We start from the raw sequence: 27,683 nt of genomic DNA, 5'->3' as shown, positions 1-27,683 counted from the left end.
TATCAGATCTATTTGACAAAGAGAAAAATATTTGTACAACACACTAATTTAATCGGGAAAAGAGTATTTTGGAGAACTTTAATTAGTATCGGCTATTTGTCTAAATAATTTAATAGTTTGACTATTAATTTAATCTACCCTACAAAAAGGCTACTTACTTACATATCTCAAGAAATGAATGCTGTAAAAAAAAAAAAAAAAAAAAAAAAAAAAAAAAGAATAAAGAAAAAACCGCAGCCAGGCCTCACGTCTAGCCGAGCCGAGCCGAGGCGGTGCCGCATATATGGCTGCGAAAACCCATTTGCGCCATTGTCAGACATAAACCCTAACAATCGAAACTCAAAAACTAAAACAAACAAAACAATCTATGACAACAATCTCAGCAGAAGAATGACTATCTATCATCAGCTTCGAAACTATGACAAGAACTCAAGGAATGAGATTCTAACCCTGGAATTCGGCGCCTCGGACGGTGGTGGGAAATGGTGATGATCATCGGAAGGTGAGTCTGCAACCAGTGGGGACAGAGAGTGAGAGGAGTTAGGGTTAGTGTGAGGGCTTTTTAGTAACATTTGGCATATTCAATTAAAGAACTCGAGTGCTTGTGAATAATATTGGATTGGAGGTGAATGTGTGAAACATGGAACTAAGCACGCTCGCAGAAACCAGTCATTGATTAGATTGAGTGAGTGAGTCCGCGATGACACAAACCCCGTTCTCTCTCCTCCTCTCTTTCTCCTCCCCCAGAACCAGACTCTCTCGCTTCTTCACCGCTCTTAGACCTCTCTCAGCCTCTTACTCCTCTTCTCTGGAGCCCTCTCTCTCGGCTCGCATGACCTTTGTCTTCGACCAAATCGACGCTTTGGAGAAGGAACGCTCCGAGAAGGACGAGACAGCCCACAGAATCCGCGCTTGGCGTGAGTCCAAAAAGGCTCAGGCTCCAGACCTCGATTCTGAGCTCGCCGATTCGGCCAAGTCAGAGGCGGAACCGGTGCAGGTGGTGGATGAGGCCAAGGGCGTGCTCGAGTTTGTTCATCCATGGCCGGAGTGGGTCGAATTGATGGAGATGCTGGTTCAACAAAACTGCTTCGATCGCCGGCGACTAGACGAGGACAAAATGACCAAAGTGGTGGGTTTTAATGAGGCCTCCGTTCGGGGTTCAGGTGCTCACGAGGCCAGTGCTTCGGCTTTCAAGAACTTCAGGCTTGCTCATGATGCCTTTATTAAGCTTGGCAAAGACCGCTTCGACATTTTCAGGTCTCTTCTACTTTCTTTTCCGAATGCAAGCTTCTTTTTTTGGATGAGTTTATGTTTATCTGAACAAAGGAATCCTTTTTAGTGTATAAATGTTGATACGTAGTCTACTCTCTGTCCAACAGAAACTGTTAGCTTATTAGTGCCGTGCTGGTGATTGAGTTTGATTCTCTACGAATTTGAGACCTATTTTATAGACGGATATAATTCTGTCTTCTGTGCTGAGTTTTTTTTTTTTTTTTTTTTACTTTTTGTCTTTGTAACTGGAGGTTTTCGTAGGACACTTTTTAGACCTGTTTGGAACCAAGCTTTGGATTTTACATGTTTCTGTTTAAACATGGCAAGCTCATTTTTATTTTTTTAATTTTGTTTTCTTTTTAATAGCGATCAGGATTTGCCAGGTTTGAGCTTAAGGTTTTGGCTCTGGTTGAATATGTGATGTATTGAGTAAAAGATGTTTGTTTCTCCTAAAAAAATAAATAAAAAAGATGTGATGTATTGGGGTTTGGTCTTAGTTGAAAAGATTAGCAATCCTTAAAATTTCAGTTTTAGCTTTGATTCAGGTAGGTCTGGCTTGAAAAGAATGCTGATTCTTTATGATTATCGTGTTCGTCAAATTATCGAGGAGTTTTCATGTAAAGATTATAATCAAAATCTCGCGTGGAACATTTCTCATTCATTTTTTTAATTCATGTGTGGCGGTGCAAGATACTGAGATGGAAAAATTAATTTCAGGTCAGTAGCAGGACAGGATATCCAGACTTTGGTTGGTTTTGGATGCCCAATATCTGACAAGAAAGTGGTTTTCGCTTCAAAGTTGTTGAGAAAGCATGTGCACCTCGATGAAGGAGATGTGAGTTTTACTTATGAGCTTGATTCTAGCTTTTAACTGTTCTGTCTTTCGATAACCCATTTCTTGTCTAGTCTAGTTCACAAGCACCATTCATATTTTCCCGATTACACTTTTGGTTCTAGATTAGCCTATTGATGCTTCCATTATTAATCGGATTCCAATTAGTTCTGCGTGTCTGTGTGATGTTTCAGGTATGTAGTTCCTGCAGTTTGAGAAATACATGTCCGAGTGCGTTCCTGGTTTCCAAGAGAGAGGATGAAGCCAGGTGCGTTGATATGATGCGTGTTCTATTCACGTACGGGTTTGATCCGCATAACAGAGCCAGAATAAACCCTTCAGTTATGAAGCAAAAATCTGTCAAAACTGTGGTCCGCAAGTTGCTTCATCAGGTTGTTAGATTGATCTCGGTGCCAATCGACCCGAGTCTTCCTCCTCCGATAATTAAAAAGCGTATTCCAAAAGTAAAGCAGCCTCCTCCGCCTCCAAGAAGGCGTGTTGGACGTGACGACGTCGAGATGAAAAAAGGGGATTGGATATGTCCCAAGTATGTTTCTCCTATCCCTTTGATATGCCGGCTTTGTTTCTTGGGTCTTTCTTTTCATGTGTTTCTCCTAAAAACAATTATGGGTTTATACTACATTCAAGAGGGTAACTAAGAGAATCATTACCCGATCTACATGATTCTACTCTCATTGTTTACACTTTCCCAATCAGGATGCAAATTTGATTTTGATATGTATATCATCATGTTCATTTTTTTATAAATATAAATAAATAACCTCCATATGTAACCAAAAATCTGGTAACCCAGACTAGGATTTTTTTTTTTCTCACCATCTTATCCTGACAATTCTTAATTTTAGGTGCGACTTCATGAACTTTTCAAAGAATACAGTTTGCCTTCAATGTGATGCAAAACCCCCCAAGAGACAGCTTCTTCCAGGGGAGTGGGAGTGCCCGCAGTAAGATTTCATCCATAGTACTTTTTTTTATCAGTAACTTGATAATGACTGCACATTTTCAATTTTAATTTCTCACTTTTGTCACCTACAGTTTTCTTTTTCTATGTCTTTTTACCAAGCAGCTTTAGTGTTTGTCGTTGCTTGTGCAAACTAGAAGCTCTTGGTTCCGGATCATTTTTATTGCATGCTTTTGCTACCAACAAATAAAATAAAATAAAAAATTAATATTTCTGTCAGTTGTATCATATGTAAACGGTAATTAAAATCTTCTAATTTTGGACTTGTTTCATCTTGCAGATGTAATTTCTTAAACTATCGAAGAAATGTCGTATGCTTTCACTGTGATTGTAAGCGCCCTCCAGATGAGTACACGGAGAACAAGATGCAAGAAAGTCAACAAGGCCCGGGAATGAGAGCTAGGAGTATGGCTTATCGACCAGAGGGTATTAAGGCGTGGAATTTCGACTTTGATGACGATGAATCGGACGGAGCAGATGTTGCAGCTTTTGAGTATGCCGACTCTTCAGCCATGGAGAAAGGTCCTTTCGATCAACAGGGAGGAATGGCTGGAAGGCCTGAACCTGAACTCAATAGAGCTAGTCGAGACGTACGTGGGTTTGATGAAGAGTACTCAGATGATGATACTGGTAGACCTAGCAACGGGTTCAACGATTTCGCTGATGAAGAAGATGATGTCGACAGCTATGAGATTGACGATGGTATTTCAAGTCCGGTGAAGACAAGGGTATACTCGGATGATTTTCCCAAGTTTGAATCAGAAGCTATTGCAGTGTCTGACAACAGTTTCCATGGCCGTGGAGCAAGATCCAACCCCATCCGTGGAAAGGCGTTCTCTGGCTCTGAGGACTTCGATTCAGATTCTGACACTGAGGTTTCAGCTAGACCTAATCCTCGTCGTGCACCGAACTCCCAGTCTTACAACATGCAGTCCCAGATCATGCCTAAAAGGAGAGCATTCTCTGATTCTGATCATGATGAGCTTGATGACATGGATGATGCACCGAGTACAAATTTTGGGTCAAAGCAAGGTGGTAGAGGTAACGATTTTCACAGAAGAGGAAGTCCTCGGATGATGAGAGGCTCCTCTGGTTCAGAAGACGAAGATGAAGATTATCCGCGCTCTTATGGAAATAGATCGAGAGGAAGCGCTGGACCGAGGAGAGGTGCAGTAAATTCCAGAGGGCGAGGTAACTTTGAGTCTCCAAGAGACAGAAGATCCGGATCCGGTGGTAGAAGAAATTCTTATGATGATGACGACGATGAAGATGAGAATTTCGGGGGATCATCACGAGGTTCTCGTGGCAGAGGATCTAGAGGCAAAAGTGATGGGGCGAGAATGAACGATAGAAATAACGGGTCAGGTGGTAGAAGAAACTCTTTTGCCGATGACGACAAGGATTTCGGGGGATCATCACGAGGGTTTCGTGGTAGAGGATCTAGAGGCAAAAGTGGTTGGTCTAGAATGAACGATGGAAATGGTACAAGAAGTTCGGGTGTCAGAAAGGGTGATTTTGGCGAGCCTCGAGGTGGAGGCTCTGGGAAGCAACGCGGTGGGAAGCGCGGTGGTGGCAGCCATGGAAGAGACTACTCAGAAGACGTCAGCAATGTTGAGTACAAAAACAGCAGGCGCATTATCAATAGATAAATTTATAGCCACTTTCAATTCTGGCGTTCAATAAGTTTTGCTAGATAGTTGATAGCTTTTGCATAATATGATTAAGCGAGTATTCTTATATTGTATTGTAACGGTTGGTACTTACAAAAAAAGGGTAAAAGTTCGCCCCCTTGAACTATGCATGCAGCTGTATTTTTGCTGCTTCATTTAAATTTTGGTCAATTTAATCCCTTGTTATTAGTACTATACCATTTAAGTCTGATTGTTACTATGTAAATATACTGGACGGAAAATCAAATTTCCACTAATGTAATTAGATGATTCAGGTAGCTTCTGTCAAATGACTTAAAGTGAGGTCCTGATTTTAGTAGATTGAAATGTTTCTTATGAACGTTTCTATATATGGCTTAGAGTGAGTTAGTTCTGCTGCTGTATACACTTAAATTTTATTCGGCTAGTTATGTTGCATGTGCCAGTTTGTCCTTTAACGCTTGACGATAATCTCTCCTTGGAACCCTAAGCCGCTTCCTCGACGAGACCTCCTTCGACACCATTAAATTTCCGCACGGTTTGTCCATGAATCACCACACATTCACACGTAATAGCTTAACCCGACTCTATTTCCCCAACCGGTTTGAAGGTCACTACGCCCATATGATGATATATGTTGTCGCAGCAAATTGAACAACTATTTAAAGGTTCGGATAGTTCGATTCAAAGCCGGAGCAAGTGACCGCACCCAAGCCAAGTGAGAGATACTCAAAAGTCACGAGTATTGTTCCTCTAGTTCAAGAACGTTTTTCGTTCGCCGTGGAGACCTGAGATTAAGAAGAAGAGAAAGTAAGCTTAGAGGGGTGCAGAGGCAATGCTTCTGGCGTACGATTCGACGCTCAACATTAGTCTGATTGCCATGCTCGAGGTAATGGGCCGAAACGTTAGTGAAATTTTGGAGATTGGAGGCTTGAGAGAAGAAAAATGGGTAAGTTTTGATCACTTACTTACATGTTTTAACTTTATAAGCAAAGAGTTTTATTCGGGGATCCACAAATTTGCGTTTGTCAAATTTTTTTCCAAAAAAAACTATGAAATATAGATCTGTAAGTTCATAGATTTTAGTATTAATATCAAACATTTCAAAAAATTTAATTTTGAACTTTTAATTTCGTAATAGTTGTAAACATTTCGAACATTTTAAACTTAATATCTTATAATTTCGAACTTGTATCATGTCTTGCACGGATTTGACAATTTTTTATTCAACTTATATTTTCTAACTTCTTAACCGGTTCAAGCATTAATGTATGTTGTTTATTTGACGGTATTTGGGTGAACAAATGTACAAAATGAGAATATGCTAATGAATCGTGATTCGAACTTTGTGCACTATCGAATAGGCAGCCCCCGAGACGGTAACAACCGTGGCAGACCCCAACGCACACTTGCCTTTGGATGACGAAGATGACTTCGTTGACTCTCCATCGAAAAGAGACCATCCGACGAAGGAAAAACCTGTCCTCGTCTATGGTAAATTCATTTATGTTCAGAAGTTTTTGACTACATGGTGTGTATTGTTTAGAGGAATTTTTCCACGTGGTGTGAATTGTTTCGAAGTTTTTAATTATTTTCAGGTTGTAACATCAATTGATTTGATGTTGTTGGATTTTTCAGCGAAGAAAGGGACAAAACGACTTAGAAAATTTGATGATTACACTCTAGTCATCACAATAAAGTTGCAGACTATGAACGCACTTAGACAATCGTAGTCGTATTTTGGATTTCTGTGACTCTTTTTGTGGGGACCTCTGTTTTTTTGTAATGTCTTTTTGAGTTTCGCAAAGGTTTTATTGTAGTTTGTTATGAGAATTTCGTAGTTTTCGAATTGTTTCGATGAGATTTTATGTAATTATTTCTAGGGTATTTTCGTAGTTTCTGCACAAATACTTTTTTATTTTATCAAAATAAAACAGCTAAAAACTTTGAAATTCGACAAATAAAATCACTAAAAAGTTTGAAACTTTGTTTACAAAACAGCTAAAATTCAGCAAGCAAAACCACTAAAAAGTCTGAAACTATGTTTACAAAACAACAAAAAAACTCTAGTGTTTAGTAAATAAAACCACTACAAAGTCTGAAACTTGTTAATTTAAACCACGAACAAAAATAAGTCTGAAATTCAGTAAATTAAACAACTAAAAACTCTGAAATTCAATACATTAAACATCTAAAATGTATGAAGTTCAATTCATTAAAAAGCTAAAAGGTTTGAAACTCAATACATTAAACAACTAAAAAGTCTGAAATTCAACGCACTAGCATCCGATGCCAAAATGAGAGGAGACATCACTTTTCCAATCCATACATACACAGCTTCAAGTTTCAAATCGTATAACAAATTATCAACACAAAAAGTTTCGTACATAACGATTAATAACGCCGCCCGAGTTATGTGTTTCGATAGTGTACGAAGTTCGAATCACGATTCATTAGCATATTCTATTTTGTATATTTGGTTACCCAAATACCGTCAAATAAACAACATATATTAACACTTGAACCTGTTAAGAAATTGAAAAATATAAGTTGTATAAAAAATGTCAAATCCATGCAAGACAGGATACAAGTTCGACATTATATTCAAAAGTTCGAAATTATATTCAAAAGTTCGAAATTATAAGATATTAAGTTTAAAATGTTCGAAATGTTTACAAGTATTACAAAGCTAAAAGTTCAAAGTTAAAAAGTTCGAAATGTTTGAGATTAATGCTAAAATTTTTGAAGTCATAGATCGAAACTTCGAAGTTTTTCTGGAAAAAATCTTACGACAACACAAATTTGTGTTTTTTTTTTTTTTTTTTTTTTTTTTTTTTTTTCAGAAAATTAACTCTTTTCTTATAAAATTAAAATGTGTAAAGGATCGTAACTTACCCATTTTGCTTCTCTCAAGTGCCCAACAACATAGTAGACCCGATAAGTTGAAACTTGAGTTTTAAGGACGATGGAGACAAGACAATAGCGTGCGACGGAGAATGGCATAGGTTTGGCCAGACGTTGTTCGTGAGTGAATGACGTGGGTCTCTTATTTTCGTGTGTAAAGAAGTAAGGAGAAGAGATTGAAGTGGAGAAAGAGAATAGAGAAATAAGATATTTTTAGTGTGAGGGTGATATGGACAATTTAAAGGTTTAAATATTTAATTTTTTTAAAGAGACGAAAATATGGTTTGATTTTTAAATCTGATGCTATTGTGCTAGATAGTTTGTCTCAGTAAAACAAATGTGTGTAGTTTTCAAACTTTATCTTTAATAGTTATAAAAATAATTTTGAAATATTTGTAATCGAATTTCTCATCTAAATTTCAAATCTAATCCGCTATAGTCACCCATATGGAATCCCATAAACTGCCACGACCATGAACGGTCCAGATGTGTCGGTCGGTCCACGTGGACGGACACAATGACCTGAAAATTACAAATCCTGTACTCTTTCCCTCCTTGACCTCACCCACCTTCCAGTTCCACACACTCTGTGCGGAATTACAAATACAAAAAATTAAAATTTTAAAATAAACTAAAAAAAAAAACATAAAAAAGTGCTTCTTTTTCTCCTCAACCTCGCTACTTTTATTCGTTCAAGTTTCGCGGCAACGCCCTCTCTACTCTCTCTCCCATCTTTGTTTGTGCTCTGTTTCTCTCTCCAGATAACAGTTTCTCTCTCTACAACATTTTGACGTCTCGGTTTCGCTTTCTGATGGCTCAATTTCGATTCCGATAAACCCCACGACCGGCGTGTGTCTCCGGTGGCCGATCTGTGTTTCAAGCTAGGGTTTTTCAAGGTCAAGGTCTTTCGAATTTTGGAGGTTTTTTTTTTCTCTTACTTCTTTCCTCTCAGTATGCAAAATCTGGAATTATTTTTTCTTCTTTATTTTATGTTTTAATTTTATATTTTTTTTATGAGTAAAATTGAGAGTCATTACAGATTTTTTTTGTTCTTCTCATTTCGTTCATTGGGATGTTGAATAATCGATTCTCGACCTCTAATTTTCTGTGGTTTGTTGGCGGGGATTTCATCGCTATGCTTTCTCATGCATTTCTAGCATTTGAATTAAGGTGTATTTTTTGACTTTAGAGAAATCAGTTGCAAACCTGCTTTATCATTTGAGTGTTTGACTCTGCTAGTCTATTTTTGGTGTGAAAATACGATTTTTCTACTATAATTTTGAGTGTTTGGAATAAGAAAAACATTAGCTGGCTTAATCTTCTGTTATGCATTTTATCATAGGTCTGGAAGATTTTTAGTTGCTTTAGCGTCATTATGTTATGTTGTGATTCATTTTCCAAATGTTGTAAGTTTTAACTGAAGATGAGACATGAAATGCCAGGTATTGTGTCTTAATGGCCCCGGCAAGAAAATCTCGAACAAACAAGCGGTATACAAGTGCAACTTCGTATTCTCCGGAGAAAGATGTTGGTAACTCAAACAAAATCAGGCAACGAGGTGTCGTTTCATTTTCCCCCGACAAAGATGCAGGGAACTCAAACAAGAGCACTCAACGGGTGATTCTTCATCTTTGTTTGTAGTATTTTTCTGCCTTAGTTTTATTGAGACAATAGAATTGAGATTATAACCCTTTATTTGTTCGTTTTAATATCTTTTTGCTGTTTGTGAAGAAGAAAAAATTATCAGATAAGTTGGGACCTCAGTGGAGTAAGGAAGACCTTGAGCGATTTTATGATGCGTACCGAAAGAATGGGAGGGACTGGAAGAGGGTATGTTCTAATTCAGCCTTTTATTCAATATCATATCCGTAATTTGAGAGCTGGGGTTTATACCTTCAATCAATGTGGCTGGACTTCCTGTATTTCTTTATGAATTTAAATGGTAGTTGCAGTTTTTAATGTTCCTGGTCTCCCTGGCCTCCCATATTATATGGTGATCTGTGTTATTATGTTGGTATTTTTTATTTTCCTCTCTATCTTAGGTTATCTGTTCTGAATTTTTGTGGATTTTCAAGGTCGCTGCTGCAGTGCGAAACAGAAGTGCTGAAATGGTGGAGGCTCTCTACAGTATGAATCGGGTACTATTTCTATCAGAGATGCTGGATAAGTATATAAACTATATCGTCTATCCGTTAAATTTTTGTAGATCTGATATTAGCAGTTAATTTTGTTATTATATTGGCAAAGGCGTACTTGTCGTTGCCTGAAGGGACAGCGTCTGTTATTGGACTGATTGCGATGATGACAGATCATTATAATGTTCTGGTGAGATTTGTTAAGGGTTCAAGTTGCATATTCGCATATATGTTATTTAATTTTATATTTTCTGTTATGATTGACGTGAACTTAGATAGAATTATTTTATCTTCATGATATAATTTTGAACCTTCGTTCAATTATAGATCTCGTCCAAGTCTGATTTCACGTGTTAAACATGTAGGAGGGGAGTGACAGCGACTATGAGAGCAATGATGCTTCAGGTCTTTCTACAAAACCTCAAAAACGAAAGCGTGGCAAAGATCAGCCTAACACCTCTAGGGACATCCTCCAGTCTTATTCAAATCCTTCAGCTGATGGCTGTCTATCATCATGGTTAAAAAGAAAACGGAGTGATGGTAAATTATCTTGTTTCGCAATCACGATTTTCTGAAATAAACTAAGCAATTCTGATTATTTTTCAAGCGACATTGTGCTGCGCAATCTGTGGTTGCTGATTGTCTAGACTGGAATGTTTGCCGTAGACTTGGTAGCAGCTCTAAAAATGAAATTTACTGGATTCCAATCACTTTGAGTAATATTTTCCTAATAACTTAGATGACATTTTAGAACTGGATTTATGTTACTTTAATTTCAATCAAAATCATAACAGTTGCGCAGCCTCGTGTTGTTGGGAAGAGGACGCCACGTTTCCCAGTACAGCATTTACAAAGAAAAGATTATACGGAAACATGTGTTTCACCTTTTAAGAAGAGCCGAAAGCCAGAGAAGGATAATGAAGACGAAGTTGCACATGCAGCACTGGTATTGGCTGAAGCCTCCCAAAGAGCCGGCTCTCCTCAAGTTTCCACACCATACAAAAGACAAGAGCATCTTGCCCCGTCTCCTGCTCGGAGCTGGGAAAGATTAGTGGTCTGTAATCAATTTCATGTTTTAACCACATTTTTGTTTGCTTTCTCGTCATATGAATAATAATCCACTTTCTCATTCCTCATGGGCTGTATAGCATCAACAAACGGAGAAGGCTAATTCTAGACGTCGTGATGCTTCTGGCGACGATGACTGGTTGGAAGGTAGTGTTGGAAGCAGAGGAGCTGAAAGTGGAGACTATACCAAAGATAGTAGCTCCATTTTGGAAGGTGTTGGTACAGTTGAAGTTCATCGAACGGGAAGGAAATTCTACGGGAAAAACGAGAAAATTGAAGATGATGATGGTGGTGAGGCATGTAGTGGGACAGAAGGACTCAATGTCAGCAGTGTGAAGGGAAAACATGAAGTTGGGGTTTCAAATACGAGAACAGAGAGAATTTCTCCACAAATTCAACGGAAGAGGAGCAAGAAATTATTTTTTGGAGGTATATTTAGTTCTTTAATCACAAAGTCAGGTTTCTCTTTGTAAAAGAGACTTAAACAGTTAAAGAAAACATTACTGAAGTGATAACAACATTGCGCTTTAAAATGGCATTTATCTGCCTGTCAGTGGAAGTAAAGAAAGCTGTAGATCAAATAATGAGAAAGTTCTTAGTAGTTGTTTTAAACAATTTTTTTTTAAAAAAGAAACATCGTGACTTTATTCATTCACCACGGCAAAGCCGAAATACAAAAACAAGAGAGTTCAGAAAGCCAAAACGAAAACATAAACCCCGGAAATAGTTGTTTTAAACAATATGTCAACAGAAGTTTTAGCTCTGATTCTCTATTAATCCTGGACAACTATTCATTCTTCAAGTCATTATATAAGCCATGAATAAATAAAAGATTGTGGAACCGTAATTTATTTGTCTGCAATTCAGTTACTAGTTTGAAATCAGCTATCCCATGTATTCAGCAATGTGCTTAGAAGGCTTACCACGATAATATTCGATTGTTTGCCATGCAGATGAAAGCTCAGCATTTGATGCCCTACAAACATTGGCTAATTTGTCACTTATGCAGCCACCGTGTGCAATGGAATCTGGTAAGCATATTCATGCCACATTATACATGTATGTATATCTCAATCTTAATTTTATAAGAACAAGTTTGGCCCGTAGATATCTGATTATTTGGCGCATGGTTTCTTTTTGTAATTTCTTATTTATGATAACTTGTTGGCTTTAGATTCATCCGCTCAGCTGAAACCAGAAGTAATACTTGATAACGAAGATAAATTTAATGCACCTGAAGCCACATCTTCAAGCCAAGTTAGAAGCAGAAATAAAGTCCTCGGTGCAAAGCTGAAAATATCCCAAGAAATTTCTGAAAATGAGTATACAATATCCAAAAAATCGAAACTTGGAAGAGACTCTGCCGTTGAATCTAATAGTGCATCAACAATGGAAGGGCAGCCTTGTTCAGACACCAAACTATGGAAAAGGAAAAGAAAGCCATTTTTGTCAAAGGTGAACAAGGAAATCTCTACTCTTTAAATCTGTGCCATCTCTCCTATCTTTATTGAGTTGATAACATCCTTAACTGTTGTCAAGTTACAGAAATCAGGGGCAGAAGCTCATGGCGATTCTCCTTTGTGCGAAGCAGCTAAGACTGAGGTATATCTTAGATTGAGTACTCTGTAATATCACAGTGAATGAAATCATTTGATGTTTTCAGTTTGCTTTAACCATTTTTTTTTTCCATCTCAAGTGTGTTGCCTTGGCATGGCTAAAGAAATCTGTATCTGACTAGTCCTGTGATTCTTATATTTATTACTTTACTATTAGAGGCTTTTTATTTATTTATTTATTTCATTTGCAACCCTGGTGATTTATATTTTATTGCATTTTGCGCATCATAGGATAACCTTGAAGAAGAGAGTAAACCTTTATTCAAAGGAAAGCGAAGTTGCCAAACCTACACTCCTTCTAAACAGTGGAAGTCAATTAGATCATCTGAAGGTTCCTTGAACGGTGATCCTAGAAGAGCAGGACCCAGAACCGTTTTATTGGTAGCAACCACCCAAGTCCCTGCTTCTAGCCAAGTCAATATACCACCCAAGCGAAACCGTAGACGGAAAATGAACCTACCCCAAGCATTTTACCCCAGTGAGATGAAGTCTTTCGAAAATTTAAAGCAGAAGATTACCAGACATTCCAGTTCAATGAAGGTAAAACTACATTTTATTTTAGTTTGACTTTGTTCCTAGAATTTTATGGCTAAAGATAGTATGGAACCAACATGTATCTTCATTACTCACTTGTAGGAAAAGCTTTTCTCTTGCCTGTCGTCATGTCTGGTTCGCAGATGGTGCACCTTTGAATGGTTCTATAGTGCAATAGACTACCCTTGGTTTGCGAAAAGAGAGTTCGAGGAGTACCTAAACCATGTTGGATTAGGACACATACCGAGACTAACTCGTGTGGAGTGGGGTGTCATAAGAAGGTATACTTGCATAATCCACAGTTTAAACACTCTTTCAACTACGGAATTTTTGGAAGAATTCTCTACAGGGGAAGAAGACTTTCTTTCTTTAATTTCTCCAAAAACTTATTCCAATGTAGCAATGTCCTTTAAACTGCCTTTGTTTGCAGTTCGTTAGGAAAACCTCGGAGATTTTCTGAACATTTTCTACGTGAAGAGAGAGATAAGCTTAAACAGTATCGAGAATCTGTTAGAAACCATTATGCGGAACTTCGTACTGGTGTGAGAGAAGGTCTCCCAACAGATTTGGCAAAGCCTTTAGCAGTTGGACAACGAGTGATTGCTCTTCATCCTAGGACACGAGAAGTTCACGATGGAAGTGTACTTACAGTTGACCATGACAAATGCAGGATTCAGTTTGACCGTTCTGACATAGGTGTTGAATTTGTCATGGTATTTGGCTCCTAAATTTTATATTACCTTCATCTTCGACATAAATTTTATTTCCTTAATCAGTAACAAAAAAATTCTCATAGGATGTCGATTGCATGCCTCTGAACCCGTTGGATAATATGCCAGAAGTTCTCAGGATGCAGAAAAGTTCTACCTATAAATGCTCTCTTTTGTCCAAGGACCCGCAGATGAATGGGAATATGAACCATGGAGGACCTACTGCGTTTGTTTCAAGTGGACATGTAGATAATGCACAGACCCCCATGAATACCATGGGAATGCAAGGAAATGTAAGCATGCCTGCTAAATTGTTAAAAGTTTACTTACTATAGTAACTCTAGAGTGGAAATTACCTCCAGTACCTTCTTTACATAACTTAATCTCTCAAATCCTCTTTTCTTTTTTTATTCCATAAATACTTCTTTTATTTTCCTTGTTATTCATAGTTTTTTATCTGATTCATTTTTTTAACGGTTCATTTAGAATAAGGTAAAATCGTCTGAAATTAAAAAAAAAAATGAGATAAATATTGAACGTTTGAAAATTGGAGATATTCTAGGAATTAACATCTTCAATGACGTATTCGTAGAATTTTCGTAACTCAAATCAGTCTAGTTTTTTTATTTTATTTATTTAAAAAAAAACATATAAAAAAAATGAAAGGATATATAATGTTAATATCTAGAGGGTATCCAAATTTTAGTAGATTGATCATAGTAAACGTTCTATGATTATATCTCTTTACATTTTGGTAACTATTTTATAATTAATGATCAACAGGGGGAGAATACGCATACCATTTCACAACTAAAAGCAGCAGCTATCAACATAGTAAATGCACGACCAGGAGCTTATGACAATTATTTTGCACCTAATAATCAATCAAGGGAAGCTGATATTCGAGTAATCTCTGAGCTGACTCGTGCTCTTGACAAAAAGGTTCGTAATTTTTGTCACTACTTCCACAGGTCACATGATATTGTAAGCATTGTGACGTTTATTTTTAACTGGAATGATGGGATAAGATTTCTGTAATTTCTTACTCATGAGTTTGCACCTTTTTGGTCAGACTTTTGTTTTTCTTATACTTCCATTATAGTCTCTTAAAAAAGATCCCTGGTTAAAGCATATTTGCTTAACTAAGGTGCTCTTTGTAAGTGGTTGACATGATATTTGAATTAGCTATTTGCTATTGTTTGAGGACTCAGGAAACATTGTTAATGGAGCTCAAGAAAACAAATGATGAAGTTTCAGAAAACCAGAATAATGGAGATTACTCTTTAAGAGCATCTGAACCATTTATGAAGCATTACGCCACGGTACTTGTACAGCTAAAAGAAGCCAGTGGCCAGGCATGTGGCTTCCATCATAAGATAATTACTCTTTATAGCTTTTATGGGGACTATTTTGGATTTTTTTTTTATTAAAATCAAGGGGCAAAGTGACGTATCCACCATAATTTAGGGAGCGAATAAACAATTATTCTTCTTTTGTTATAACATATACGCCTTCCAAAAATAGAAACGTCTTGTACACGAATGTCTAGTCATAATGTCTTTATGTGCAGGTTTCTACGGCTTTGCTTGGCTTGAGGCAACGCAATAATTACCCAGGAAATGTGATGTTTCCTTGGCTTAAAGTCCCACCAAGTTCTGGTGCAAATGGTGGTCCTCCAGGGTTATTTGAAACCTTTTCTGCTTCTCATGAATCGTCATCTAACGTAGTTGAAATTCTTAAAGGATCGAAGCTTAAAGCACAAGCAATGGTGGATGCCGCTATTAAGGTATGAAAATCCTTAGCTGTTTTCTACTTTTATTGTATTTTATGAAGACTGGTCTAATACAGTATGAATGTAATCACAGGCATTTTCATCGAGCAATCAAGGGGAAGATGCTTATGCAAAGATTAGAGAAGCTCTAGAATCTATTGATAACAACAAGCTCATGACATCGGAATCCAGAGTATTGACAAACAAGCCTAACGAACAGGTCAGTGAAAATCTGGTTAATCAAACTAAGTCGATTTCATGCAAAACCGAGCCTGGCTCCACCATCGATCAAACTGTCCCTCGTATGCACGTGGATTCCAACAAAATGGAGGTACAAATACCTGCAGAGGTTATAACTTCGTGTGTTGCAACTTTGCTCATGATCCAGGTACGTCGTCACTCTGGATGTTGGACTCACTGATATCCAGTCAAGTTACAAATTTTTATAAATTATTTATATATTTTATTTCATAATGGTATGCAGACGTGTACGGAACGGCAATATCCTCCAGGTGATGTGGCGCAGATACTGGACTCTGCGGTCACAAGCTTGCATCCTTGCTGTCCGCAAAACCTTCAAATATACAGGGAAATACAGACGTACATGGGTAGAATCAAGACACAGATATTAGCACTTGTACCAACTTGATCACTGTCATGTTTCCTTTTTTCGTTCCTTCCCTGGAATCGGCTCAGTTTCGAGGCAAAAATCATTACATGACCATTGTTGAGGCAATGCAACAGCTTTTTAGAACGAAACCCAGCCTGTAAATATTAGCCCCAATTGATGCCATCCCCCATTTTTACGTTGTAATGTAGTTGTGTAAAAGCAAACGCTCAGATCTTCAAGCAAAAAGAGAAAAAAAAAAAGAAATTAAAAGAGAAGCACTTGCCTTGAAGGTCTTTTTTCAATAAAGCTGTGGAGCTCGAGTACCAGCTCTATTATTTATTTGCGCTCAAAGATACCTATCTACACTACATCATTATCTATTCTAGGGGTAGCGTAGCAGTACTAATTAACAAGTAATTTTCTTACCCGAGCAATTTAGTACAGATATTCAGGTAATAATATTTTTTCCATTTTCGTTAATGAATGAGTTTTATATGTTATTTTAAATTTCAAATAACACTCAATACAAATTGTAAATAAAACAAATGATTTTAAATAAAAAAATATAGAAGTGACAAGCTACACGTCGTCTCTTCTAATATCGTTCTCACGAAATAGCAGGAAGAGTTTAGAAACGACACATCACTTTTGAAGTTTAAGTTTCGCTATAAGGTTTTAGACGTGATAGTTGAAGCGATCTTAGAGGTGTTGCTTCTAAATTTAGAAGCGGATTTTTAAAAACAACTTTTGTCGCCTCTAAATTCATTTTAGAAGCGATATTTGGGTTTTAGAAGTCAGTTTCGTCGCTTCTGAACTTGACCTCGGCAAGGATAGATGCTCGGGTGAGGATTGGCGAGTCCTTGCTGAAGCGCTCTGCCCTCGGTATGAAGGCAATGTAAGTTTTGAGATATACATGTTCTAATTTTGAAAATAATTGTTGAGAATATGTGAAAGCCCAAAATGCTACGTCCCGGCCCAGTTGAGTAAGCCCATCAGCGAGTTTGACTGCAGGTGGAGAAACGACAAGGCTTAGAGTGTCGTTCACCAACTGACGCTCAGTTGAAGTCGTTTCATGTGCCGCAGAAGCTGAGCCGTTGGAAGGGAATGGCATCTGACGGTCAGGATTAAAGCACCTCAGATTCACATATAAAGGACAAGTCAAGGCAGAGATCAATTAATCTTCTTTAGTCTTCTTCTTGAGCGATTAGGTTTTTTCTCTGTACTTTCAGAAAGAGTGAGATTAAAGTTGTAACGGTGAGAGCAAACACGGTTGAGTGTTCTTGAGTGTTCTGGGTTACAGATAACTTCTGGTGCATCTTCCCTTTCTGTTCTATTCCTTGTACTGAGAAACTGGTCTGAAAGTGAGTTGATTCTGATACTAGTGAGCGAGTTCCTCCGCCGGAGCTCAACATGCATGTAGGTGTGTTTTACACCGAAGCACGGTAAAATTTCCTTGTGTCGTTTTTCCTTTTCCTACTCATTTTTCATTCCGTCACTGTGTATTTGGCCGATCATTATTCACAGTGGTATCAGAGCCTTCTGGTCAAACTTTCCCTCAGAGAATTTTTTCGAAACACCGCCTTTCCCTCAAATTTGCGTCTAAACCTAGGGTTTCTTGGGTATCTTTCATTACCAGTCTTTCTTGTTTCTTTGGGGTCTTTCGGGATACACACGAGTGATCGTTTTTCGCGTAACCACACCGATTCACGAATTCATGGGTTCGTTCAAGATGGAGTTTTCCGTGTTCGACGGAAAAGGTGACTTCATCAGCTGGACAAAGAGGATTCGTGCTCTACTGTCGCACAATAAGGTCTTGGTGGCACTAGAAGCAGACGAGAAGAAGTGGTCCGAAGAAGCCCTCAAGCGGAAGCCGAAAATAATGGAGGAAGCGTACAACCTCCTGATTCTGAACCTGTCAGACACGGTGCTCCGAAAGGTAGATGGGCTCGAATCGGCCCTTGAGGTATGGAACAAACTGAAATCCATCTATTTTGATCAAACAGCCCCATCTCTTGCTTTTCTAAAAGGGGCTATTTTCAATTATAAGATGGATGTGACTAAGTCTATTGAAGAGAATCTAGACAAATTCTTGAAAATGAATCAACTGTTGAAAGGGTCAAAACAAGCCCTTGATGATACCAGTTTAGCCGTCATTCTCTTGAATTCCTTGCCTGAATCTTACTCTATTGTAAAAGATTCTCTTCAATATACTGGTACTGTCCCTTCTATTGATCTGGTTATTTCAGGCCTTAAGACTCGTGAAATTGACCTGAAAACCAGAAGAGAAGCTCTGGTTCTAATTTGTTTGTGAAAACTGATGTTGCTTCTTCTAGTAATTCTGGTAAAAATAAGAAGAAGAACAAGAATTTGAACAATAACTCATCTAATAAATCTGAGGGCAAGAAATGTTTTTACTGTAAAAAGGCCGGCCACATCAAGAAAGATTGTTATAAGTGGCTAGCCAAACAGAAAAACACTTCCCCTGAAACCAATGTTGCTATTAACCATGCTACTAACCCTGATGGTTTTGATGTTCTCAACGTTAGTGATCAGATTAAATGCAAGGAATAGATTATTGATTCTGGCTGTACTTTTCACATGTGTCCCTATAAAGATTGGTTTCTTGATCAGAAGCCTGTTGATTCTGGTCTTGTTTATATGGGCAACAATCATCCGTGCAAGATTGAAGGTATTGGCAGCATCCCCTTCAAACTTGAGGATGATAGGAAAGTGCTCTTAACTGATGTTCGGTTTATCACTGGTCTTAAGCGTAATCTCATATCTGTTGGATGGCTAGATGATCTAGGTTGTGTTACTAGTCTTAGAAACGGTGTTGCCACTATTATGAAAGATGAAAAACTTGTTTTTACTGGTGTAAAGCGTCATGGTCTATATGTTTTGTGTGGTGCACAATCTCCTCGTGGCACTTCTGCTGCTCTTGTTACTACTAATCCTACAGGCCCGGATAAATGGCATCTTAGGCTCGGACACATGAGTAAAAAAGGCCTCGACATCCTAGGTAAGCAAGGTAAGCTCGGTAAGGATCTTTTTCATAATATCAGTTTCTGTGAGACTTGTATCTTGGGCAAACAACATAGACAAAAGTTTTCAAAAGGAAATCATTTCTCTACTCAGATCTTGGAATACACACATGCTGATTTGTGGGGTCCAGATAAAACTGTTACTCATGGTGGCTTTAGATATTTTTTTTTGTCTATTTTGATGATCATAGTAGAATGGTTTGGACATATTTGCTAAAATCCAAAGATGAGGCTTTTGAAAACTTTAAAAACTGGCTCGTGTTAGGTGAAAACCAAACTGATAAGCGTGTTATAACTTTAAGTACTGATAATGGCCTAGAATTCTGTAATCTTTTCTTTGATAAGTACTGCAGTGATAAGGGTATAGCAAGACATCATAATGTCTGACTCACACCATAACAAAATGGTGTAGCCGAGCGAATGAATCGAACAATCTTAGAAAAGGTAAGATGTCGCTTGTTCACTTCTGGTTTGCCTAAATCGTTTTTGGGTGAAGCTCTTGCAACAACTACATATCTTATAAACCTGAGCCCCTCTAGTGCCATAGATTTTAAGTGTCCCTTATAAGTTTGGTCTAGTAGAAGCCCTAGTGTTGTTGCCCATCTTAGAGTTTTTGGGTGTGCTGCCTATGCACACACTCGTTATGGTAAATTAGATCCTCGTTCCATCAAGTGTGTGTTTTTAGGTTACCCCTTAGGGACCAAAGGTTATAGACTCTGGGAGTTAGGCTATAGAGGTGTGAAAGTCTTTGTTAGCCAGGATGTTGTTTTCAATGAGAGTGTCTTTCCTTATAAGAACCTAGCTAGCCCTGAAAACCTTTCACCCACTCCACCTAGTGACCAAACACAAACGTGGAGTGCTGACCTTGAGGTGGAGTTAGAAACCACCCCTATAGGACCTGAACCCGAGCCTGACCCTCAACATGAGCATGCTGATCCTATAGGTATTCAAGATGGTGAAGAAGAACATGCTCATGCTGATCCCTTAGAGCCCTTAGAGCCAACCGATCAAGAGGTCTTAGAGAATTACCAGCTAGCCCGAGATAGGAATAGAAGAGAAATAAGACCACCCTCTAGGTTTTCCTATGCTGATCTTGTCTTTACAGCCTTGGTAGCAGCACATGAGGTTAAAGTGGTAGAACCTAGCTGTTATCAAGAGGCTATGAGATCCAAAGACAAAGACAAGTGGCTTACTGCCATGAAAGAAGAGATGCATTACCTTAAGGTGAACAATACTTGGAAACTTGTTCTAAAACCCCAGGATAGAAAGGTTGTTGAGTGTAGATGGTTGTATAAGATCAAAGAAGGCTTGTCCTCTAGTGAACCCTCTGGATATAAAGCTAGGCTTGTTGCAAAAGGCTTCACTCAAAAGGAGGGAGTAGATTTCAATGAAATCTTTTCCCCGGTTGTTAAATACAAAACCATTCGAATTATGTTGTCAGTTGTTGCTCACTTTGATCTTGAGATTGAACAAATGGATGTTAAGACAACTTTTTTACATGGCGACCTTGATGAAACCATCTACATGGTCCAACCAGAAGGGTTTGTTGATTCCAAGTATAGTGATTGGGTGTGCTTGCATCAGAAGTCCTTGTATGGACTCAAACAGTCCCCTCGCCAATGGTATAAGCGTTTTGACGGTTTTGTCATCAGTATTGGCTTCCATAGGAGTCAGTTTGATTCTTGTTTTTACTTTTGCCATGATGATATCCTTGTTTACTTGCTTCTTTACGTTGATGATATGCTTTTGATTAGCAAGTCTAGGTCCAAAATTACTGATCTGAAAAATAAACTTAGTTCTGAGTTTGATATAAAGGACCTGGGAAGTGTTAGAAAAATCCTGGGGTTGTTTGTAGATCGTGATAGAAGTAAGAAGGTGCTCAAGATTCATCAAACTCCTTATTTGACTAAGCTGATAGAGAAATTTGGACACTTGAACCAGAAACCTGTCAAAGTCCCTTTGGCTGGTCATTTCTTGCTAGGTAAGCATCAATGCCCAAAATCTCTATCAGAATCTGCTAAAATGGAAAATGTACCCTACTCTAATGTCATTGGTTCTGTTATGTACTCCATGATTAGTACTCGTCCTGATCTATCTTTTGCCATTTCTCTTTTGAGCCGTTTTATGTCAAATCCTGGACATGAACACTGGAAGGCTCTTCAGTGGGTTCTCAAATATATTACTGGTACTTTAAATACTGGATTGATTTATAAACACAGATATGACACACTTGATCTTGTGGGGTATGTAGATTCTTATTTTGCAGGGGATGTAGACTCAAGGAAGTCAACCACAACGTACTGTTTCACACTTGGGGGGGAATTGTATCCGCTGGAAGTCTCAGATGCAACCATTGGTGGCGCAGTCTACAACTGAAGCGGAGTATGTTGCCCTCGTCGACGCAGTGAAGGAGGCTATATGGATTCAAGACCTTCTCCGGGAAGCAAAGCTGCTGGATAAGAGAGTGACAGTGTTCTCTGATAGTTAGAGTGCAATACACCTCAGTAAAAATCCGGTGTATCACAAGTGAACGAAGCATGTTGAGATGTCAGGTTCCACTTCGTGCGCGATCGGATAGCTGAAGGTGAGGTGAAGGTGAAGAAGGTTCCGATGGAGGATAACCCGGCGGACATGGGAACAAAGATTGTCACAAACATTAAGTTCGAGCATTGCTTGAACTTGTGGTTTGTTGGATAGTCACAGGTGAGTGAGCAAAGAAAGCGGAGTTGAGCGAATGTAGCTAGTATCGTGTAGACGAGCATTCAGACTTCAAGGTGGAGATTTGTTGAGAATATGTGAAGCCCAAAATGCTACGTCCCGGCCCAGTTGAGTAAGCCCATCAGCGAGTTTGACTGCAGGTGGAGAAACGACAAGGCTTAGAGTGTCGTTCACCAACTGACGCTCAGTTGAAGTCGTTTCATGTGCCGCAGAAGCTGAGCCGTTGAAAGGGAATGACATCTGACGGTCAGGATTAAAGCACCTCAGATTCACATACAAAGGACAAGTCAAGGCAGAGATCAATTAATCTTCTTTAGTCTTCTTCTTGAGCGATTAGGTTTTTTCTCTGTACTTTCAGAAAGAGTGAGATTGAAGTTGTAATCGGTGAGAGCAAACACGGTTGAGTGTTCTGGGTTACAGATAACTTCTAGTGCATCTTCCCTTTCTGTTCTATTCCTTGTACTGAGAAACTGGTCTGAAAGTGAGTTGTTTCTGATACTAGTGAGCGAGTTCCTCCGCCGGAGCTCAACATGCATGTAGGTGTGTTTTACACCGAAGCACGGTAACATTTGCCTGTATCGTTTTTCCTTTTCCTGCTCATTTTTCATTCCGTCACTGTATGTTTGGCCGATCATTATTCGTTTGATTGTTCCGCAAATTCTCAACAATAATAAAATTAAAATATCAGTTAGAAGTGTTTTAAATTATTTTACATAAGAGACTTTGTCTATGAGCGAATAGATGGGTTGTGTGGGCATTACCTCATTCGTTCAGTCTTCCGAAACACCGATTTGCTCAGGCAGTGGCTCTAGTCACTTGCATGTCCTTACTTTAGCCCGATGTGAAGAGAAAGAACAATGATATTTGTAGGAATACGTAGTGAAGGTTATGTAAATAAAGCGGAAGAGTCATCAATGTAACAGGACTCTGTCGACACTAGTGGTGAGGCGAATAACGATGAGGTCGATGGTTAGACGAGGGTCGTCTCCGGCAGTGGCATGGGGATCGATTGTGTCATGGTTCAAGATCAATGGAGCGGCGCATGTCAGTTGCGTGAAGTCGAACAATTAATTTCTTTGTTTTGATAATATATATCTATATTTGTGTTTTATTAGTATGTTTGGTTATTGCTTGTTTGCATCTCATGAAATATGGACTTACAGAGTTTCTTTGCGGAGCACTTGATAGGTCTACATAAATACTATCAATTATATAAGTTTTCGTGGAATAGTCAATATTGTGCTTGATATTTTTGTGTGCAGTATTTATATACTACTATTGGCTGAAATCTAGCATACGCTTAAATTTTATAAACACTTTATTTGATTTTTATCGACCAGTCCGGCTCAGCTTGAGATCATGTTAAAATCTGTATTTTAGAACTTTTTAAAATATAAATTAATGGTTGCATAAATCTCTTTGATTATACAAAAATACTTGTAAATTGTCGTATAACGTCTATTAAAATTACATTACACTGTTTACCCTTGACACGCGTGTCATGCGATATTTAGATTATAAGTTATCTCATACACGTCTATGCCATAAACTCGTACACATTTGTCCCATATTTTTTCAGCCAGACGAGACAGTTGTGTAACAAGTTAACGGAAAAAAAGGAATATAATTAAATAATCTCTTCCAATTATGTAGTGACAACATTTAAATAGCACTACATTTCTTCTCCGTTCACGACACTACCAGATCGTTGGTAGTACACGCGATAATGTTACTCACACTTAATTAAACAGCTTTGTTTGGAATTTAATCAAAATCGCCGCAAATAACGTCAGCTTGGTAACCAACTGGCATTCTTTTTTAGTTTTTTGATCGAGTCATCACCATCTTCTAAGCAAAGCAAAACAACCACAAATAACGGAACGTATAATTACAATAAAAAAAAATAAATAAATAACCGAACCTAGACATAAAAAAAAAAAAAAAAAAAAAGCAAAAACAGCAAAGCCCACTTGCGTAGAAAGTCGTTTATATCCAAAAGAGACAGCGAGCCAAAAATGGAAGTGAAATATCTGTCATTTGGCCTCTTCATTCATTGATCAGAGAGAGAGAGAGAGAGAGAGTTATGGGAAGTGATCTTCCGGAAGAGCTTGTGGTGGAGATCATGTCATGGGTTCCGCCACAATCACTAATCCAATGGAAAGCCGTGAGCAAGCAGTGGAACGACCTCATCACATCTCTCACCAACGACGCCAACTTCATCTCCAAACACCTCCGCCACGGCCACACGGCGGCGTCGTCGGTGGCTGTGGTCCTGACGTGCCTGTGCCACCGGCGAGAGCTCTTCTCTCTCCTCACCCTCTGCGGCGCCTCCGCCCTGACGGAGCTGCTGAACCTGCCCATCATCCCGGACGAGGAGAAGATGATGAACTCCATCGCCGCCAGCAGCTGCAACGGCCTCATCTGCCTGGCGGACCGGCACCACCACGCGGTGCTCCTCAACCCCGCCCTCAACAAGTTCCGCTCCCTCCCTCCCCCCACTCTTGTCGCCGACCACTTCGTCCTCCACGCCGTCGGCTTCGGCCACCACTCCCTCGCCCATGACTACAAGCTCGTCCGCTTCGGCCGCGATAACTCCGCCGCCCGCAATAGAGCCGAGGTCTACAGCCTCAGGGCCGACACGTGGCGCGAAATCCACGCGGCCGCCGAGGATGACGACAGTTTGCCGTGCCTCAACGCCGAGGTGAGCTCCGGGGACAGATTCTATTGGCTCATGACGGCCGCCCAAGCCCAAAGGTAAGCATCCATCTTTTGATACAACCTTGAATTTAAACAACTGATTTCTTGACCTGTTAAAAATAAAAAAGGTAGATGAAACATTTCTAATAAGAGTAATCGATCACCGTAAAAGAAATTATTGATAAAGTAATAGGCGCAGGTACGAGGTGAGGTGGTTCGATATGTCGTCGGAGGAGTTTGGGATCGTGGCCGTGCCTGAGTGTGTCCATGTGGCGGAGGCGGATTGGGTGAGGCTGGCTGTAAGGAAGGGGACGATGGCGTTGGTTCTGCGCGTGGGAGAGCGCATGGAGATATGGGGGATGGATGATGATGGGGGCGCGTGGACGGAGGTGGCGTGTGTGGAGCACGCGCAGGAGATGGACTGTCCTCTCGCGTTCTGCAACGAGGATGAGCTTTTGTTGAGGGGTTCGTGTTTGAAGGATGTGGTGTCGTACAATCTCCGCACTCGACACCTGAGGCATGTTAGCGTGGATGGGGTGGATGGGGTTGGGTCTCGAGCTTTTACCTATCTCAAGACCTTGGTTCCACTTTGATACGTCATTGTTATTATTCATTATTTATTCAAATTATGCTTCTTATATATTGGCTTGTCTTGGGGTCGTGTAATCTTTGTAAATGAAGATATGTTATTAAAACATTAAAAAAAAAAAATTGTTTTTATTACGTTTGTAAGCAGGTGATCTTCTTCCATTATGATGTCCCGTATAATCTAAGACTGAATATATTTTAAAAAAAAAAACAGAAAAAAAACCTTTTATTATCATTGTCTCAATCAACCTTGGGCTTCTCCAGTGGAGCGCTATGCGTTCCTTAATATAGCGCTAGTGCTCCACTCGAGCGGCATAACCCACGCTAATATAGCGTGGGAAGTTATTTCCCAACAGTGCAGCGCTATTTGTAGCGCTGCACTGTTTAAACGCTATAAATTTTTTTTTTCTTCTTTTAGGTTTTAAAATTTACCCAAATGCCCAAATTGTATATAATTACTTAATATTTACCCCTAAAATTATTTAATTTATATAAAATTTATTATTGTGCATAATTTAAAAGACAACAATATTTTAAAATACAACAATGATATTTGCACATTGCAAGAAAATTATAATATTAAAACGGTCATAATCAACTAATACCAAACACAATTACATTAGCAATTTAGAAGAAAGTCAACAAAAAAACTCAAAAGACATTAAAAACACAATGCAACAAAATAAAATAACAATAGATAAACTAATATTCTGGAAGATTGGTGCCGGATCCATCGAGACCGGTAAAATATTGAGAATATGAATCAGAAGTCGGAGGTGGTGCATGGGATTGTTGTTGTTCAAGCCTCTTTTGCATAATTTTCGCTTGTTCGGCTTGAACATATGCCCGAACCTGTGGATCTGGTATTGAACTTAAATCCCGGAACAATATTTTATTTTCTTCCTTGATTTCTTTCAATTCCAAGTGGTGTTGCCTGATAACACTTGTCTTCTTCAATTGCTTAAGAAGTTCTTTATTTCCTTCCTCAATACCACTAATTCTAGACATTATTCCATCATCCACTTTTTTTTAATTTGGCTTTCTTCACCCTAATCGGCCGCTCAGGAGGAGATGGATGTCTAGCAGATTCAGGAGTTGGATTTTCTGACTCTTGTGGGCAAGATGAACCTCGAGATATTTGTCTTGCACTTGAGGCTCCATCTTGGAATTTTTCAAAATTCTTAATAATGTTCCACACATGATCAAACTTCCAACCTTTCTTGAATTTTTCATCTTGTGAAAGCAATACTTTAGCTTGATCCATCTGAAAGTTGATAAAACAATGGTTAAGTAAAAATCTAATCGTGAGAAAATAATAAACTATAATACTCACAATATCTTCAGTTGAAGCACCGCTTGGGTGTCTATTCTCAATTTGTCGAATGCATGCATGCATCTTCCTTGTAGCTTTCTCAATCAATTGAATACGGCACTGGATTGATCGCGTCGAACGCATCTCTGAATCCGGACTTTTGCCGTTGTTGTAAGCTTCCGCAACACGAGTCCAAAACTGATCGGATGATTGGTATATACCGATGATTGGGTCTTGCGAAATCTCCATGTAAACCCTACAAAGGAGTTTGTCTTCATCTCGAGAGTAATTAGAAGCTCTAGACATTTTTTTTAGTAAGGTGAGTGATGTGGTGAAATTACAACTTATGAAGGCAATATTTATAGCAAGATTCTCACGTTTCTCAACTCATTCTGACGCGATTTGACTACTCACTTACAAGATTCTCACGTTTCTCAACTCCTTTTGACGCGATTTGACTATTCACTTACAAGATTCTCACGTTTCTCAACTCCTTCTGACGCGATTTGACTGCTCACTTACAAGATTCTCACGTTTCTCAACTCGTTCTGACGCGATTTGAATACTCACTTACAAGATTCTCACGTTTCTTAACTCCTTCTGACGCGATTTGACTACTCACTTACAAGATTATCACGTTTCTCAACTCGTTTTGACGCGATTTGACTACTCACTCACTCTATTCTCTCTATCATTAACTTTTTCTCTATAAAATACCAATTCTATCATGAGTTTTAATACACACACTCATTCTATTATGAATATAATACACATTCTCTCATTTTATCTCCCAAAATGAATACTAATTGGTCCTCGTCGTCTTCAAGCTCGGATGACGATTTCATTACTAGTTTGGATGAAGAGGAGGAGACCATAACTCGTGCTATCATCAACAACAATATCTTGATTACAGAGCTTATCCGTCAACATTCCAGCCAAGTAGACATGAGAGCGGGAGGCTCAGTGCCAGGACGTGCTTTCATCAACCGTGATCGAGTGAGTGCAGACCGTCGACTATTCAATGATTACTTTTCAGAAACCCCGATGTATGATGAAGCCATGTTCCGTCGGAGATATCGGATGTGTCGCTCATTATTCCTCCGCATAAAGGATGCTGTTCAAGGTCATGACAACTACTTCGAGCAACGGGTGGATCGCGCCGGCAAACTTGGTTTGTCACCCCTTCAAAAGATAACAGCTGCATTTCGGATGCTGGCATACGGTGTTCCGGCAGATGCCACAGA

The 27,683-nt window shown here is 38.9% G+C and overlaps 4 protein-coding genes and 1 pseudogene across 7 annotated transcripts; 4 read left to right on the top strand and 1 right to left on the bottom strand.

Annotated features, from left to right (window-relative positions):
- Window positions 1-277: 277 nt before the first annotated feature.
- Window positions 278-5,039, top strand: LOC149380726 (uncharacterized). The gene is made up of 5 exons (XM_089601687.1): window positions 278-1,257; window positions 1,990-2,107; window positions 2,299-2,651; window positions 2,971-3,069; window positions 3,367-5,039. The coding sequence occupies exons 1-5, from the start codon at window positions 701-703 to the stop codon at window positions 4,733-4,735; spliced, it is 2,496 nt and encodes an 831-aa protein (XP_089457813.1). The 5' UTR covers window positions 278-700; the 3' UTR covers window positions 4,736-5,039.
- Window positions 5,040-8,273: 3,234 nt separating this feature from the next.
- Window positions 8,274-16,422, top strand: LOC149380725 (protein ALWAYS EARLY 2-like). 3 transcript variants are annotated; one of them, XM_089630211.1, is made up of 20 exons: window positions 8,274-8,559; window positions 9,082-9,256; window positions 9,371-9,469; window positions 9,715-9,777; window positions 9,887-9,964; window positions 10,140-10,314; window positions 10,569-10,828; window positions 10,923-11,271; window positions 11,796-11,873; window positions 12,017-12,297; window positions 12,388-12,444; window positions 12,690-12,998; window positions 13,095-13,273; window positions 13,423-13,705; window positions 13,789-13,995; window positions 14,486-14,644; window positions 14,914-15,024; window positions 15,273-15,488; window positions 15,568-15,861; window positions 15,958-16,422. In XM_089630211.1, the coding sequence occupies exons 2-20, from the start codon at window positions 9,095-9,097 to the stop codon at window positions 16,120-16,122; spliced, it is 3,525 nt and encodes a 1,174-aa protein (XP_089486337.1). In that variant the 5' UTR covers window positions 8,274-8,559; window positions 9,082-9,094; the 3' UTR covers window positions 16,123-16,422. The 3 variants fall into 3 exon arrangements, with proteins under 3 accessions (XP_089486337.1, XP_089486336.1, XP_089486338.1); XM_089630210.1 differs by having other exon boundaries at window positions 14,914-15,057; XM_089630212.1 differs by lacking the exon at window positions 14,914-15,024.
- Window positions 16,423-17,797: 1,375 nt separating this feature from the next.
- LOC149380724 (uncharacterized) lies at window positions 17,798-21,821 on the top strand. Its single transcript, XM_089601187.1, has 8 exons — window positions 17,798-18,046; window positions 18,131-18,271; window positions 18,364-18,624; window positions 18,715-19,102; window positions 19,810-21,309; window positions 21,391-21,395; window positions 21,490-21,596; window positions 21,677-21,821. Exons 1-8 carry the CDS (start codon window positions 17,798-17,800, stop codon window positions 21,819-21,821), a joined length of 2,796 nt encoding a protein of 931 aa, XP_089457313.1.
- A 1,806-nt stretch (window positions 21,822-23,627) lies between these two features.
- LOC149380723 (F-box/kelch-repeat protein At3g06240-like) lies at window positions 23,628-25,340 on the top strand. 2 transcript variants are annotated; one of them, XM_089629975.1, is made up of 2 exons: window positions 23,628-24,596; window positions 24,733-25,340. In XM_089629975.1, the coding sequence occupies exons 1-2, from the start codon at window positions 23,926-23,928 to the stop codon at window positions 25,130-25,132; spliced, it is 1,071 nt and encodes a 356-aa protein (XP_089486101.1). In that variant the 5' UTR covers window positions 23,628-23,925; the 3' UTR covers window positions 25,133-25,340. The 2 variants fall into 2 exon arrangements, with proteins under 2 accessions (XP_089486101.1, XP_089486102.1); XM_089629976.1 differs by having other exon boundaries at window positions 23,769-24,596; window positions 24,739-25,320.
- A 489-nt stretch (window positions 25,341-25,829) lies between these two features.
- Window positions 25,830-26,748, bottom strand: LOC149380722 (uncharacterized; annotated as a pseudogene).
- Between the last annotated feature and the right edge of the window lie 935 nt (window positions 26,749-27,683).

This window comes from Urtica dioica, chromosome 11 (assembly GCF_054948205.1).
Source record: "Urtica dioica subsp. dioica isolate 48M chromosome 11, U.dioica_male_clone48M_v1_H2, whole genome shotgun sequence".
NCBI classification, from domain to species: Eukaryota; Viridiplantae; Streptophyta; class Magnoliopsida; order Rosales; family Urticaceae; genus Urtica; species Urtica dioica.
Note: the sequence above shows the minus strand (reverse complement) of the source record. Positions and strands in the feature narration are given on the sequence as shown.

Bases quoted from the DNA above. Each gene is read 5' to 3' on its own strand.
- LOC149380726 (XM_089601687.1), top strand. From the start codon at position 701: ATGACACAAACCCCGTTCTCTCTCCTCCTCTCTTTCTCCTCCCCCAGA. The intron at 2,108-2,298 runs GTGAGTTTTACT...GTGATGTTTCAG, and splicing joins TGCACCTCGATGAAGGAGAT to GTATGTAGTTCCTGCAGTTT. The intron at 2,652-2,970 runs GTATGTTTCTCC...TCTTAATTTTAG, and splicing joins GGGGATTGGATATGTCCCAA to GTGCGACTTCATGAACTTTT.
- LOC149380725 (XM_089630210.1), top strand. From the start codon at position 9,095: ATGGCCCCGGCAAGAAAATCTCGAACAAACAAGCGGTATACAAGTGCA. The intron at 11,272-11,795 runs GTATATTTAGTT...TTTGCCATGCAG, and splicing joins CAAGAAATTATTTTTTGGAG to ATGAAAGCTCAGCATTTGAT. The intron at 14,645-14,913 runs GTTCGTAATTTT...TTGAGGACTCAG, and splicing joins CTCGTGCTCTTGACAAAAAG to GAAACATTGTTAATGGAGCT.
- LOC149380724 (XM_089601187.1), top strand. From the start codon at position 17,798: ATGGGTTCGTTCAAGATGGAGTTTTCCGTGTTCGACGGAAAAGGTGAC. The intron at 18,272-18,363 runs GTAAAAGATTCT...CCTGAAAACCAG, and splicing joins TGCCTGAATCTTACTCTATT to AAGAGAAGCTCTGGTTCTAA. The intron at 21,597-21,676 runs GTTCTCTGATAG...TTGAGATGTCAG, and splicing joins CTGGATAAGAGAGTGACAGT to GTTCCACTTCGTGCGCGATC.
- LOC149380723 (XM_089629975.1), top strand. From the start codon at position 23,926: ATGGGAAGTGATCTTCCGGAAGAGCTTGTGGTGGAGATCATGTCATGG. The intron at 24,597-24,732 runs GTAAGCATCCAT...ATAAAGTAATAG, and splicing joins ACGGCCGCCCAAGCCCAAAG to GCGCAGGTACGAGGTGAGGT.